The sequence below is a fragment of the Nelumbo nucifera genome, chromosome 4 (genome assembly GCF_055504915.1).
Source record: "Nelumbo nucifera cultivar China Antique chromosome 4, China Antique-T2T, whole genome shotgun sequence".
In the NCBI taxonomy this organism is placed as follows: Eukaryota; Viridiplantae; Streptophyta; class Magnoliopsida; order Proteales; family Nelumbonaceae; genus Nelumbo; species Nelumbo nucifera.
The window spans coordinates 42,220,710-42,236,699 of record NC_142652.1 but is presented as its reverse complement, the minus strand read 5'-3'; the positions used below and the strand labels follow the sequence as shown (position 1 = coordinate 42,236,699).

The 15,990-nt window shown below is 40.4% G+C and overlaps 1 protein-coding gene across 4 annotated transcripts in view; it reads right to left on the bottom strand.

Moving 5' to 3' along the window:
- LOC104590510 (putative cyclic nucleotide-gated ion channel 20, chloroplastic) overlaps positions 1-15,990 on the bottom strand; it is a 199,809-nt gene that overhangs the window by 170,754 nt on the left and 13,065 nt on the right. For 3 of the 4 annotated variants that reach the window (XM_088903865.1, XM_088903866.1, XM_088903864.1), the window contains one exon: positions 4,368-4,559. The exons of the other annotated variant lie outside the window; for it this stretch is intronic. In XM_088903865.1, the coding sequence (XP_088759991.1) occupies positions 4,368-4,559 (192 nt within the window). The remainder of the gene's footprint in view (positions 1-4,367; positions 4,560-15,990) is intronic. 4 annotated transcript variants of the gene reach the window in all.

Sequence of the window (15,990 nt, the reverse complement as noted above, 5' to 3'; positions counted from 1 at the left end):
TGTTTCAAGTAGATGTAGGTTCTTCCTCTCAGCCACCCCATTTTGTTGAGGGGTGTGGGCACAGAATGTCTGATGAATAATGGAAAATGGAAAATAACTCGCTTCTTTCTTTCATTAAATAAAGCCATGTCATTCTTGAGCAGTCATCAACAAAACATAACAAAATATTTGTAACCATAATAAGACTCAATTCTAATTGGACCCCAAACATCTGAATGAACCAAATCAAAAGGACTCAACATACGACTATCAATTCTAGGACTGAAGGAAACCCAATAGTGTTTCCCATACTGACACGATGCACACTGCAAAGAAGACAGACGATTTAATGATGGAACAAGGAGCTTGAGATCTTTAAGAGATGGATGGCCGAGTCTACAATGCCATTGAAGAGGAGTCAAAGAGGTTTTGAAGTGCAACTGTAGAACCACCACCGTCAAGGTAATACAATCCGCTAGCTTCATGTCCTCCACCAATCTTCTTCCTCGTCGTTAGATCCTGAGAAACACAAAAGAAAGGGTAAAATGTGATAGAACAATTGAGGGATTTGGTTAGTTTACTAACGGACATAAGATTAAAAGAAAACTTGGGGACATATAAAACAGAAGACAAAGAAAGAGATGTTGTGTTAACATTACCAACACCGTAAATGGGGGAAGTAGATCCATTAGCAAGGGTAACATTATGTGATGTGGAGGTTGGAGAAAGGGAGGAAAACACACCTGGAGTCCTGGTCATGTGATCAGAGGCTCCAAAGTCAATTATCCAAGGTGAAGGTTTGGATGCTAGGCAAGCCATACCTGAATGAGCAAGGGTGGCAATATTCTAATGTGAAGTGGCCTGAAGGAATCAGTGTTTTAAAAAGCATGGGAGGCGAGGTGCTCCCAAAACGCCCTGAGGCGTATACCAGAGGCGTTGACACCTCTAAGGCGTACACCTTAGGTATAGGAGGTATACCTGAGGTGTACGCCTCATGCGCCTTATGTACTTCTTATATAAAAAGAAATGAAAAAATGAAAAAAGAAAAAAAGGAAAGGAAAGGAAAAGAAAGGAAAAGAAAGGAAAGGGAAGGAAAAAGAAAGAGAAGATAAAGAGAGAGGGAAAGAAAAGAAAAGGAAAGGGAAGGGAAGGGAAGAAAAGATAAGGGGAAAGAAAGTGGTTTTCCCCCTGCCTCTTAGGCTGGGGGCTTCACCCCCTAGACCCCCGCCCCCTTTTTGATGTAGCCCAATTTGTTTTTTTGAGTTAGGGTCTTTCTCCGCTCCGACAAGCTCACTTGCCTCCACTTGGACAAGACCCCCCTATCAACTTATGTTACGCATCTTTATTCTTCTTAATATAAAAGATTTTTATTAAAACTAAAGAAAAAATGAGATCCCCTCCTCTTAAGGAGGCTTATGCCTCCTTGTGTCCAGGAAGCTTACGCCTCTTGCGTTCTGAACTACGCCTCACGCCTCTAGGTAGTGGAACGCCTCGCGTCACACCTCCGCGTTTTAAAACATTGGAAGGAATCTCTCATACTCCTCTCTTGGAATACTCATCATCTCCTTCCCAGAAGTAGTTGTGACTGTAGAAGATGTTGGATCAACTGATTGAGTATCACTGACTTCACTTGTGAAAGAAGACCAGTCAAACAGAGATAGAAAAGAGAGAAAAGAGATAAGAAGAAGAAGAAGACTAAAGGTCTCACCCAGTCGACCATCTATTTATATTTATCAAAACAGTGTACAAAGTCAAAAATGCCCCTACATATTTATGGGACATATAATTAACATATTAATTAAATGGAAAAGACTAGAATACCACTCTTTAGTCGACTCTAACAGTGACTTTACCTTTCAAGTTCAGCTAGAACTAATTCAAGAATTACAACCTAAAATAGCATAAGTTCCACCAACGTCAACAATGGAAGGAATCCTAGAGTTTGTTGAAGAACCAAGGATAGCATAACACATAGAGATAGTGATTCCTAACCTAGAGGTCAAAGGAAAGGTTCTAAATGTTGCAGTTAAGAGTTTGGATAAGCGAGGGGAAGATTCATCACACTGGTTGGTTGATGAATTAAATGTTCAAAAAACTAATGTTATTGATGACTTAACAAAGATGGTTAGGGAAGGCAGTATTTCAGAAATACGTCTCTTTCGAGATCCTTCTGTAGTTTTGTGTGTGGCCTCTACTCTACAGTCCAAGCATGTAGTTGTGGGAAGTCCTACTCCTTTTTTCATTGGGGCATATCAACTTTTCATCCTCAAGTTCTTCAAAAATCGAGGACAAGTTTTTTTCAACCAGGGGAGAATGATGTAGGAGCTGAAGAGTCAAAATTGGAATTTTATGATATTTTATGTATTTCTATATTTTTAGACAGTAGGGGTATTTTTGTCATTTTTGCAATTTTTGTGGGGTCCAATGATAGGGATTAAATTTTCTAGTTATAGTTTGTTTATGTTTAAAATTTCAGTGTCACTTCATAAGTAGGATTAGAGTTATTAAGTCTTCTTTGAATTGAAATAGGATATGACAGGTTAGTTTAAGTCCTACTAGGATTATTAAGTCTAACAGTTTGACTCCTAAGACTGTTATGAGTCTAACAGTTTGACTCCTAGGATTATTATAACTTTAGATTTTATAAATATGTATGGACGTTTTACACAAAGGCAATGAAATATATTGAGTTTTCTTCAGCTTATGATGAGTGATTCTAGGCACCCTGTGAGTGATTCCAGGTATTTTCTCTCTTCTTTCTCTCCCTATTTTCTCTCTTATTCTTTCAAGAAGCCATTACAACCATCAACAACCAAACTCTGATCAAGAAGACCATTCAACATTCTCTAAGGACTAGAATCGAGCTGGTCCTGCATCACATAGCCTGGGTCCCGGAGTATGATATTGTGAGGTAGAATGTTTTAGCAAAGTATGAGGTGACCTTGTATCAAGCCTATGCTATGGTGAGTAGTGAGGAGTGCAGGAGACAGATCTAGTCTATAGAGCCTCAAGTTGATCACTACGCTAATGCCAAGATAAAGTCGAAGGTCAATACTGGGAAGAAAGATATTGTATGTGATTATTGAAAGAAGCTGAAACATACTAAGGACACATGTTGGAAGCTGCATCCGAAGGTCATGCTCAATTGAGGGCTTGAAACCAAAAAAAAATAGAAGAGAAAAGAAAGAAGTTATCCCAATCCCCCAGGAAGTGAAATCGCAGCCTTGTTTTCTCTCTTTAATACTCTGATACCATGCTTTAATATTTCAGTCTATGTGTTGCAGTTGTAGGTTACAGAGAGAAGAAAGAAAGAAAGAGGGAGAGAAAGAGAAGAAGAGAGGAGAAAAATAATAATATAAACTAGAGAGAATCAATTCTCTCCCAGCCGACCTCAAGTTTGTATAGATATGCTAAGATTACAGAGACTACAATGCCCCTTTTTTAAGTGTGGAGAGATGTAACTTAAAGTAAGACAAAAGTGACAAAGCATAACTTATTAAAGAGATAAAAGACTAAATTAACCCTGTTTAGTTGACTCTAACAGGAAGCATTAGGGAAACAGGGTTTTTTATGGAGCTTAAACCAAAAAACTTTAGTAAAGGATGTTGTAAGTGGAGGCAGGTTTTGGTTGTCATGTAGAGCAGTGTCCTACATGAAAACTCATAGCTTAGGAGAAAGATGTAACAACCTTTTTTGGAGTCCAATGAATGAGTGAGGAGTAGGGAGAGAGAAATAGTTGACACTCTCAGTTTCCTTCTGGGTGATGCTGATATTGGATGTCCAGCTAAAGAAAATCTGCAATGAAGGAACCAATGTGCAGTTACACGTATCTATACTTGCCCTGGAGAGGAATTGGTATAGCCCTCACCCCTCTCTTCTTCTCCAATGTGTGGTTGATAACCTAGGGGTGTGCCAGAAAATTCATCCAACAGTTCAACTCGTGGAGATGGTGGAAGCTGAGAATCCCTGAGGGAAACCTCAAAAGATAGCCAGCCATCTCACCTGAAAGAAGTCTCAGATAGTAGGTTGTCTGGAACTCCAGATACAACGAAGAATGGAAGTGGATAGGGTGAATGATACATTCATGGAGGAGATGAATGCATAAAAACCATTTATGCAATACATGGTTTGAGAACACTGACAAAAACTTCTGTCTTGAAGTTCTAACATGTTCCCAAGGTTTACAGAAGGTTTCTATGTTGAAATCCTAATAACAGTACTACTGGGAGCATATTATAATGTTATATTAAAGAAAACATGTCCATTTGTGCACATTGCTAAGATATTTGGCCATTTAAAAGGACATATCAAGTATTGAACCCATGATCAATAACATTCTATTGTGTTGAAAAATGATGCTTTTAGAACCAAAATAAACAAGGTCATACCTCCTTTGCAGAAAGCAGGAAGAAAAACAAGGGGTCTACAAAAATCGCCACTAAGCAAGAAATGACAAAAAATTGATTCCATTGTTGAACAACTTTAGTATGGGGATTCATGACACCAGGTATATATGACTGTAAGAGAGTACAAAGCCTCCTAGCCCGACTTTTAGCATCGCCATAGAAAGCATTATGGAACTGCAAATTACCACAAGGCAAATTTCATAACTCTAAATTACCTCAATACCATAAATATAGATGTGAATCAATTGGGCAGTAAAAAGAGACAACTATTTACAATTTAAAAGAATGAAAATGAAAACAACAAGCAGCCTTTAACCTCTAGTAAACCATTACAGGAACAAATAGTTGGATCACATAAAGACTAAAAAATTAGAAACAATATATGCATTACAATGAATTAATACAATCAGTAATCACTTTTCAAGTGAATAGATAAGAAGAAAAATATGGGGAATTTCCAGTTTTTGCTTACAAGTTACAACAAAGGATTGGCCCAAAAGCTTTGCAAAAATTTTGTTCAGATGGGACCTTATGTCCACTGCCTACTAGGTCCTTTTTTGTATCCAACAACTTTTAAACATCCAATGGACTTCTCTATTGATGACTATTATATTTTTTATAGTTAAAGAAAGATATTTTTTTTCACAAAAATGGGTATTTGAAATTAAAGAACCTGGATTTATCTTATTAAATCAAGTTCAGTGTGAAGAATAAGAAAAGTAAGATATCATGAGAGAAGAAGAGATGAAAAGAAAGTTTGAAGAAAGGCCAAAAGTATGGGGCTATTGTCCCTCTTATTTACTCATATCTTTCAACAAATAATACAAGAAAATGATAAATATACCCCTAACCATCAAAAAATAAAATATAATAAGAAAGCAGCATCTAATGAAAAATAAACTGAAATAAACCACTCAAGACACCCTCTCAAGCAGGGAAAAGATGTCAAACATATCCAACTTGTCCAAATCAGCTTCTACTTTTAACTCCGCAAACTCCTTTATAAACACATCAGCCAAGTATACCTTAAAAGTAACAAAAGGAAGACATACTTCTCTTATAAATACCTCTCACAAATGAAGTGTCCACCCACTTCAATATACTTTGTCATATCATGATGTATGCAATTTTGAGCAATACTGATGGCACCTTGATTATCCTAGCATACCACCAATGGTACTCAAAAGTTAACTCCAAGCCCTCCTAAGAGAGAGTGCAGCCATAAAACCTCAGAAACACCAAGAGTCATGGCCCTATATTCAGCCACTAACTGGAATGACCTACAACTATCTACTTCTTGCACTTTTAAGATACTAGATTACAACCAATTAAAGCACAGTACTAATTAGTACAACATGTATTGTCATCGATAAAACCAGTGATAAAACTCAGACAAGATGTTGTATAAGTTCAGATCAAAAGAAAGAGGACAAGAAAAGAGAGAAGAAGGATAAGAAGGAGAAGAAGGAGAAGAAGAAGAAGGAGAAAAGGTCACAGCCGAAGTAGAGAGAAAAATTCAAATCCCTCTAGTCGGCCCTTCTGTTATTTATACTCTTCTAAGATATACAAGAACTACCATTGTGCCCTCACTTAAGTGAGAGCCACATCAGCTGAACAATACATATATAACTAAACATAAAAGGACTATACTACCCTTGTACAGCTGGCTCTAACACTCCCCCTCAAGCGGGTGAGTATATGTCATATAGTCCCAACTTGTTACATATGTAGTCCACTCTTCCCCGATTCAACCCTTTGTTAAAAAGATCTGCCCATTGATTTCTTTTGTTCACATATGTTGTACTTACCACTCCACTAAGCACCTCCTCATGTACAAAGTGGCAATCCACTTCTATATGCTTCATCCTTTCATGAAACACTGGATTAGAGGAGATATGAACTGCAGCTTGATTATCACAGTATAGCTTCATAGGAGTGTCAATCGAGTATTCCATCTCCTCTAGGAGATGCTTCAACCACACTAGTTCGCATGTTGTGTGTGCCATAGCCCTATGTTCAACCTCTGCACTGCTTCTTGCTACCACTGTTCGCTTCTTACTCTTCCATGTCACTAAGTTCCCACCAAGAAAAGTGCAATACTTGTTGGACAGTTATGCCCTTAGCTCCAATCAGATTGATGTATCTTTTGACATTTATTGTAAATGAATAAAGTACATAATTGATTCATGTCATTGTGGTGTGTTTCTGTGTAATACCCTTAAACTGGACACTTAATGAGACACGTGTTAGCTTAGAATCTTTACAGCCGTTGGATAGATTTGGGGAGATTTATCCTATCAAGGCTGACACTGATGTACCACCAAGTTGGTTGGGGTGGCTTGTTTCAACTGCCAGGGTGAGACCTGAGGTACATGCAATGTGGGTTTTTCTTGAAACCCTGAACCGGACCGAAATTCCAGTATTACCCTGGACCTTGGAGATAGATGGGCAAAACTGGAATGTTACACTTGACCCCTAGACTCGATTATGGTACTGCACTAGGTGTTGGATTGGGCTGTCTTTGATATGTCAATTAGTGAGATCCTTAGAGGGGGTCAAAACCTGAGTATGTTGGGACAGTCCGAGAATTCATCTGAGTGGGTGATCATAGTGATAGGATCAGCCCCTTTGTCGGACAAAGTGAATGGTCGGGGATGCACTCTCTCTAATTGAAACCTAAACTGCCGGCGGTTGATTTCAACCGTTGAAATTTGTTTTGCAAAACATATTTATATAAAGATATACATACATACATACATATATATAATATATATATATATTATGGTTTCAAAATGTTTGCAAAATGTTTTAATTACCGGAATCCATGTGAGTAGAGAGTGCAGCACTATTCCTTGTAGCCGAGGGAGAGGTCCTCTCTTGTAGGACAGTGTTTGATCATTACGGGCTGAGAGGTTAATTGTAAGACCATTGAGGGTAATACCTGATGGGCTAATCTTGCATCTGCCCACAGTCCTTGGGTTTTCATAAGGTGGCCGGACCCAAGGACCATTTAGTGTAAATGTTGGGCCCATTAAGAGCCCATGGTGATGGACTCAGGGTTCACTATCTCCTACAATGAATTCGGCCAGGCCTTGTAACAAAGGCTGGGCTGAACCCATGTGGCTGATGTGTAGATCAATGTTTGGGTCCCACGCCATACAAGGAGAGTCAACTGGGCAACAGGTTAAGTGAGCACATAAACTTAATAGGCCTAAAGCCCAATTCGAACTAGGTTAATTAGATTAATTAAATAGGGGCAAATTTGGGTTTCGATCAACAGATAAGGATAAGAAGATAAGTCTTATCCACTTAAAGAGTCCAGATCCAAATAAAGGTTTGGATCAGGAAACTCCTAATTTGATTAGGATTAAGCTGATCTTAAACTACAGATAAGATAAGGGATTAACCTTATCACTTAAAGAGTCCAAATCCAAATAAAGATTTGGATCAGGAAACTCCTAATCAGATTAGGAGGTTGTCTCTTTAAGGCTATAAATAAGAGAAAAGGGTAGACATGCAAAAGACACCAGACAAGACACAAAAAAGTGCAGAGTTCTTCCCTGTTCTTGTCGCCCCTACCCAGTTCGATCTCCACCTGCGGGAGTGATCAAGAATTGTTCTTGATATTGCTTCTTGGCAGAAGAAGCAATCTGAAGTCATGCTCACCAACCCTCTACCCCATTCTTGCTGAAGAATTTGGTTCTTGCTGAAGAATCGTCCTGTTGATTCTACTTCACCTCACACTGTATCATCTTCAATGGGAGCAATTTTTTGTTTTCTCCTTGGGCATGAACACCTTCATTGTGATTTACTGCTACTGCTACTCCGTATCAGGTATATCCCTCTCCTCCCTTTTGGTTTCAGATTTGGTTTGGTTTGGTTCAAGATTGATCCTTGAAAATGCAGTTTTTTAAAATAGGGAATGTGATTCCCGGATGGAAGAGAGAGAAATATTTGAAATTTCGCCCTTCCTCTAGCACAGATTAATACCACTCTTGGACCTCGCAACCTCTATCCCTAGGAAGTATCTTAATTTTCCAAGATCCTTTGTCTGGAAGTGATCATGCAAGTAAGTCTTCAACCTGTCAATCCCTAGTCTATCATTGTCTGTGATAACAATGTCATCTACATATACCACCAAGAGAATCTTCCCAACATTTGATTCATAGCTGAATACGGAATGGTCAACCTGACACTGTTTCATTCCAAATTTCTTCAACACTACACTAAATCTCCCAAACCATGCACGGGGAGATTTTTAAGTCCATAAATAGCCTTCTTGAGTCTACATACCTTCTCGCCCTCCCCCTGAGCAACAAACCCTGGTGGTTGCTCCATGTACACCTCCTCAAGAAGATCACCATGTAAAAAAAGCATTCTTGATGTCAAGCTGAAACAAGGGCCAATCAAACATGCAGCAAGAGAAATTAGAACATGAACTGACCCAATTTTGGCAACCGGAGAGAAGGTATCTGTGTAATCAATACCATACTGCTGTGAATAACCTTTGGCAACTAACTGAGCTCTCAACCATTCAACACTCCCATCAGGTAAGTATTTAACCGTGTACACCCACTTACAGCCGACAACATGCTTACCAGGCGGAAGAGTGGTGAGGTCCCACGTATGAGTACAAGTCAGTGCCGAGAGTTCTTCTTCTATTGCTTGGCGCCACCCTGGAGAAGTGAGGGCTTCTTGGACATCCTTGGGAATAGAGACAGAAGATAACATAGAAACAAACTATTGATGGGAAGCCGAAAGGTGAGATACAAAAACATAATTGGAAATGGGCAATAGGAAGATCAAGGTCAGAACTTGGGGTTGGGGCTGGGGTGGGAACAACTGCCGGATCTGTCGACAGTGACGAAGCTGGGGGAGGAGACAGTGCCTGACGATGTGTATACACTTGCCGGATAGGTGGTCCTCTCTCAAGTAGCTGCACTGGAGGCAAAGACTGGACCACAACTGGAACAAGAGGAACGGGATCCTCAACATGAATTGGAAGAGGGGGTGATGGCAACGGAGGAGAAGAAGTATCCAACCCGAAGAAGAAAGGAATAGACTCAAAAAATGTAACACCAGAACACCGAGAACGAGGATTATAACATTTATACCCTTTTTTAGTCCTAGAATAGCCAAGAAAGATTCACTTAGTGGATCTAGCATCTAAGTTGTCCATTCCAGGCCCAAGATTATGACCGAAACACACGCATCCAAAAACTCTGGGAGTAATGGGAAAAAGAGACAATGTGGGAAACAGAATAGAGAAAGGGGACTGACCTTCAAGGATAGACATGGGCATGCGGTTAATAAGAAAACAGGATGTAAGTACAGCATCACTCCAAAAGGGTTTGGGGACATTCTTCTGATCTAAGAGGGACCGAATATGACGGTTCTTTCTTTCAGCCACCCCATTTTGTTGAAGGGTGTAGGTACACGAGGTTTGATGGATAATGCCATATTGTTCCAAATATTTTTGAAAGGGTGTGGAGAAATACCCGTAGCCATTATCAGAATGAAGAATTTTAATATGTACACCAAATTGATTGCGAATTTCAGCATAAAATTTCTAGAAGATAGAAAACAATTCACTCTTTTCTTTCATAAGATAAAGCCATGCCATCTTTGAATAATCATCAACAAAAATTATAAAGTACTTGTAACCATTATAACACACTACTCTATTTGCACCCCAGATGTCCGAATGGACTAAAGAAAAATGACTCAATGTACAACTATCAACTCTAAGACTAAAAGAAACATGATGATGTTTCCCAAACTGACACGACTCACAATTTAAATTAGAAAGACGACTCAACAATGGAATAAGTAACTGAAGAGCTCTAAGAGACGAATGACCAAGTTTGTAGTGCCACTGATGAGGGGAGAGAGATGACTAAAGAGATGTTGTCGAGCCACCTCCATCAACAAAATACAGTCCACCAGCTTCATGCCCTCCACCAATCTTCATCCCCATCTTGAGATCCTGAAACACACAAGAGGAAGGGTAAAAAGTTATTGAGCAATTAAGAGACTTAGTCAATTTACTAACAGACATCAGGTTAAAGGGAAACTTGGGAACATATAAAACCGAGGAGAGGGATAATGAGTCTGTGTCAACATTACCAACACCACGTATGGCCAATGTAGAGCCATTGGCAAGAGTAATAGATTGGGAAGTGGAGGATGAGGAAATGGATGAAAACACACCTGGAGTTCCAATCATATGATCGGAAGCTCCAAAATCTATAATACAACGGGAAGGTGTGGATGCCAGACAAGTTGTACCTATGTGTGCAAGGGTAGCCGTGTTCTGTTGAGATGTACCCTAAATGAACCGCTCATACTCATCCCGTTAAACACTCACCATGTCCTTTCTGGAAGCATCTGTAGATGTAGTCGGGATCTAATCAGTAACTTGAGAGTCTTGTCTTGAGCTACCACCATTTACAACTGCATAACTTGCCCAGGTTGAAGGTGGGCCATGTAGATCATAGCAAAAGTTGATAGTATGTCCCTCCATACCACAATGAGTACACCTTCTCTGAGTATTACCACGTCCCCTACCATGGGATCCCCTTGAATCTCGTCCTCCAACATGACCACCACCACGATTATACATGCCACCACCACCATGACCATACATGGGTCCACCACCACTAACACGGCCATGCTAACCTCCTCTACCACCATGACTTCCCCCTCTCGTAACTGCAAATGCAGACCTATCTGACATAGTGGAAGTCTTTGTGGGTCCAACTGGAATCATCCGAAGACGAGCAAACACTTCCTCAAGAGAGGGAAGAGCAAATCCACCTAGTATCTATGCCCTTACTAAATTTTGACATCAGGTGTAAGAGGATGATAAACATTCAACTCATTTTGTAAATTTCTCATACTGGCATAGTAGTCCTCGAGACTCTAATTCCCTTGTTGCAGACTGAAGTACTCTTGGTACAATTGGTAGACCTTAGTATTCTTATCTTGTCCAGAATATAGTTTCCTTGCATGATCCCAGACTTCCTTGGCTGTATCTAAAAACATGAAGTTCACACTAATTTTGAACCCCATGTTGTTCCATAGCCAAGTCATAATTTGAGCATCCTCCTGCTCCCATTCATCATATCCTGGAGAATCAATTGGGGGTTTATCTTCCCTACATGTTTCACTTTCTTTTTGGATTTCAGGAAAACTTCAACAGACTTGGCCCAAGGGACATAATTCTCACCATTCAGTTTTATAGAGGTCATCTACATATTCAGATAATCAGAAGGCACCATCACACTTGATTTGTACTCACTACTGTCTCCCATGGCTGCACAAGAAAACAATGGGAAGCTATACCACTAAATTGTTACTCTATTGCCCTAATAAATCACCACACCACACAAATGACTGAACACCACTAGGGTTCCTAGTACTAGGTTTCAACAACACTCACAACTATTCACCATTGTTTCAGCAACAATATTCACAACTGTTCACCACTTTTAGCAACAACACTACAGTTATTGTCTACTTTCAGCACTAGAAACCCTCACAACACACCTCACGAATAGGATATTCAGTTCTGCAACATATAAAAAAACTTGCTACATACCACAACTTAGTTCAAAGATCATGTACCTGTCGGGTAGAGGGTACCAAGTCTGCATTGTCACCATCACAAGACCAGCCCTCTTCGAATTGCCGAGTAGAGGGTTTTCTACCAACCACACAAAACCACAACGACTGCACTCATTGGCGGCATGGAAACCCCTAGAAGGAGAAAACGACCAGTCCTTTTCTTTCTTTCTGGAAAACTCTCTAGGTATCAATGAGAATTCTGCAAAACCCTAGATAGGAATGCACAGAACAAAGAAAAAAGGAGATGACTCATCTGAACTGATTATCGTGGCTCTGATACCATGAAAAAACTCAGACTAGATGTTGTATAAGTTCAGATCAGAAGAAAGAGGAGAAGAAGAGAGAGACGGAGAAGAAGGAGAAGAAGGAGAAAAGGTCGCAGCCGAACTAGAGAGAAAAATTCAAATCCCTCTAGTCGGCCCTTCTGTTATTTATACTCTTCTAAGATATACAAGAATTACCATTGTGCCCTCACTTAAGTGAGAGCCACATCAGCTGAACAAAACATATATAACTAAACATAAAAGGACTATACTGCCCTTGTACAGCCAGCTCTAACAACCAGCCTAGTCTACATTAGTAAATACCTCCACCTTCATATGTCCATGATTGGCATACAAAATACCTATGTCAGATGTTTCTTTTGATAAACAAATATTCTCTCTACAAAAAGCAAGATGAGTGCCCCTGAGGAGGCATACATGTATTAACAACACCGTGTTAATGATGAGTTCAGGAAAACTATCACGTTGTTAGTGACAATTGTTGAATCATGCACACATGAAATATGCATTGGGCCACGTACAAGACAGTTGTTAGATAAGTTGTTACCGAGTGTTCTCACCTTTTCAAGAGTTTGTTCCAAGTTTCTAGCAATTATAGTTGTCGATTAGATCATGCAATTGGTGTCATATTAGTAGGATTTCAGTTACAACCAGTCGAATAGTGGGTTAGTCATTTACATAATGTTATTTTAAAAATTGTTTAGTCTGGTCAAGAGGTCATTGTAAAAAGAAGACCAGTATTAATCCATTGGAGGTTTTTTTGTTCGATTTCCCAGAATTTAATCTTGTTACCCGAAGAAAGATCATACCTGATGTGAGAGAGGAACAAAGGAAGAACATTGTCGATGGTTTTCCAGTGTGGAGCAAGGGTAACTTTGTGTAATAACCCAGAATACCAGCCATTCTCTAAGAGCCCATGAATGCTAGCCACAACCTTATGCCAAAGTTTTTTATTTTCTACCGAGAACCTCCACAGCCATGTCCCAAAGAGTGTTGTATTCTTCATGCATTACCTATTCCCAAACCTCCATGACCTTTCCTTCTACTCATCATCTCCCATCTAATCAAATGATCTTTCCTTCCCTCTCCGGATTCCAATAGGAAGTCCCTCATTAACTTCTCGATTTTTCTCACAATTGCTTATGGCACCCCAAACACTGAAAAGTAATCAGGGTAAGCTTACCACCAAGAGATATATAACTTCTCTTTCAAACTACTAGTCTCTTTTCCACCTTCTCCACAACCAGGTTCCAAAAATTACTGGTTCTAGGTTATAACCTAGAGGGACTCCTAAGTATTTTGAGGGCCAACCCCCCCCCCCACACCCACACACACCCTAAGGTTGTTTCCATAGACCCTAACTCATCCTCCTCAACATTAACTCCCACTACCATTGTCTTGTTCCAATTGACCCTTAAGTTGGACATCCTTTCAAATATCCTTATTGTTAGAGTTAGCCGAATAAGGGTAGATTAGTCAACTCACCTTGGATAAGTTATGAGCTTATGTGGCAGTCTTATTAGAGGTTCTCTGTCCCATACTTAAGTAGGGGCAGTTTAGTCCTTGTACATTTAATTAGAAGCCTAACCACTATTAAGAGGTCAACTGATAGGGTTTAGCTATCAGGTTCGACAGTTCTTTCATCTTCTTCTTCTTCTCTTCTTCTTCTTCTTCTTCTCCTTACTGGTTCGGACTACTGTAGCAACAGTAGAAACATGGTATCAGAGCGTGACAACTTCAGTTCGTGACCTGTTTCAATTCGTGACAACTTCAGTTCGTGCTTTAGTTCTCTCCTTTTCTTCTCTGGGCTGTCAATGGAGAAAAGTGGTTCGTCCCAGGCCTGAAACATCACAGCTCTTTTATTTTCTGGTGCACAGAACCTCCTTTCCTAAGAAAACAACTTCAGCAGTGAATGGTTGGCTGAAGCTCTCAAACGAAGGTTGGTTATCTCTCCTCTGTGTGTTGTTGGTATTTCTGGGTTGAAAATCTTCAAGAACTTGAGAGGACTGATCAGAACCTAGAGAACTAGGTTGGTTGTTGCCCTGGTTCTTGGAAAAATTCCAAGAACAGGCTGTGTTTACAGTGACCAAATGGTGTAAGGGCTGCTACTGTAGGTGGCCGAATGGTGCAAGGTGTAATGCAATGGTACTAGTTGAGTTTTTGTTGGTCTAGTGGTGCCCTCTTAAAAGCGTTAAAGCAGGTCTGTATTGTGTGTGACAGCTATGGCTGTGTGGTGGTGCTTGTGATGCACAAACTCTGTTGAGTAGTTGTAAGAGAGCTTGCATGTGGTTAGTAAGTGCTGAATTAATGTCGGTGTAGTCTGTGTTTTTTTGTGAAATCAGTAGTGGTGTGAATAAGAACAAAGGCGTATGTATCTATCATTGTGTTTAGAGACTGCTGTAGGTTCTGGAACATCAAACTCTTGACAGCAGCACTTAGTTGGTGACTGGGAATTCAGATTAGAGGCAGCATTGAAAGAGTATCATGGCAGCAATGGGAGATGGCTGTAGTGATCAGAAACTTAGTGTGGTGGTTTCCTCTGACTATCTAGGTGTACAGATGACCTCAATTAAACTGAATGGTGAGAACTATGTTCCATGGGCCAAGTCGGTGGAAGTTTTTCTCAAGGCAAAGAGAAAAGTGAAGCATGTGAAAGAAGATAAACCACCGGCTGACTCTCCAGGGTTTGATGATTGGGAACAGGAGGATGCTCAAATCATGACATGGCTATGGAACAATATGGAACCCAAAATAAGTGCCAACTTCATGTTCTTAGATACAGCTAAGGACATATGGGAACATGCCAAGAAGCTGTATTCTGGGCAAGATAATACTACAAGGATATATCAGCTCGATCAGGAATACTTTGGTCTGCAACAAGGAAAAAAAACCCTAGAAGAGTACTATGCCAGTATGAAGAACCTCAGAAATGAACTCAATGTCTATCATCCTCTCACTCTAGATGTTAAGGTTCAGCAACAACAAAGAGAACAACTAGATGTCACAAGGTTCTTAGTGGGGTTGAAATCAGAGTATGAACCAATTAGGGCCCAAATATTGGGGGGCTCTACCCTTCCTACACTTGAGGAAGTGTTTGCTCGGCTTCGCAGGATTTCTTTGGGACAGACAGAGAATCCCACACAGGCTGATAAATCAGCTTTTGTGACAGCCAGAGGAGGTGGACGTGGTACGAAAGGGGGATAACATGCCTCCCGAGGAGGTCGTGGTGGTTCCATATTTGGGCGTGGTGGTGGCCGTGACTCAGGGGGAGGCCGTGGCAAAGAAAAAGGCAGCTCTACAAGGAAGTGTACCCACTGTGGCAGGGAAGGACATTCCGTAAATTTCTGTTATGATCTTCATGGCCGCCCTCCCTCTAAATGGGCCAATCATGCTATTGCTGGTGGGGTTGATGTCAGTGATAATCAACAGGTAGGCCTAACTCCTTCCACATCTACATCTGTTTCCGGAAGGGTGATGGTGAGTGTACCGCGTGATGAGTATGAGCGGTTCCTTCAATCCACTTCACAGCACACTACTGCTACTCTTGCCCACTCAGGTATAGTTTGCCTGTCATCTAAAACCTCTCCTTGGATTATTGACTCTAGAGCCTCTGATCACATGACCGGGACTCCAGGTGTGTTCTCTTCTCTCTCTGAAACTTCCACATCTCAAACTGTTACCCTTGCCAATGGTTC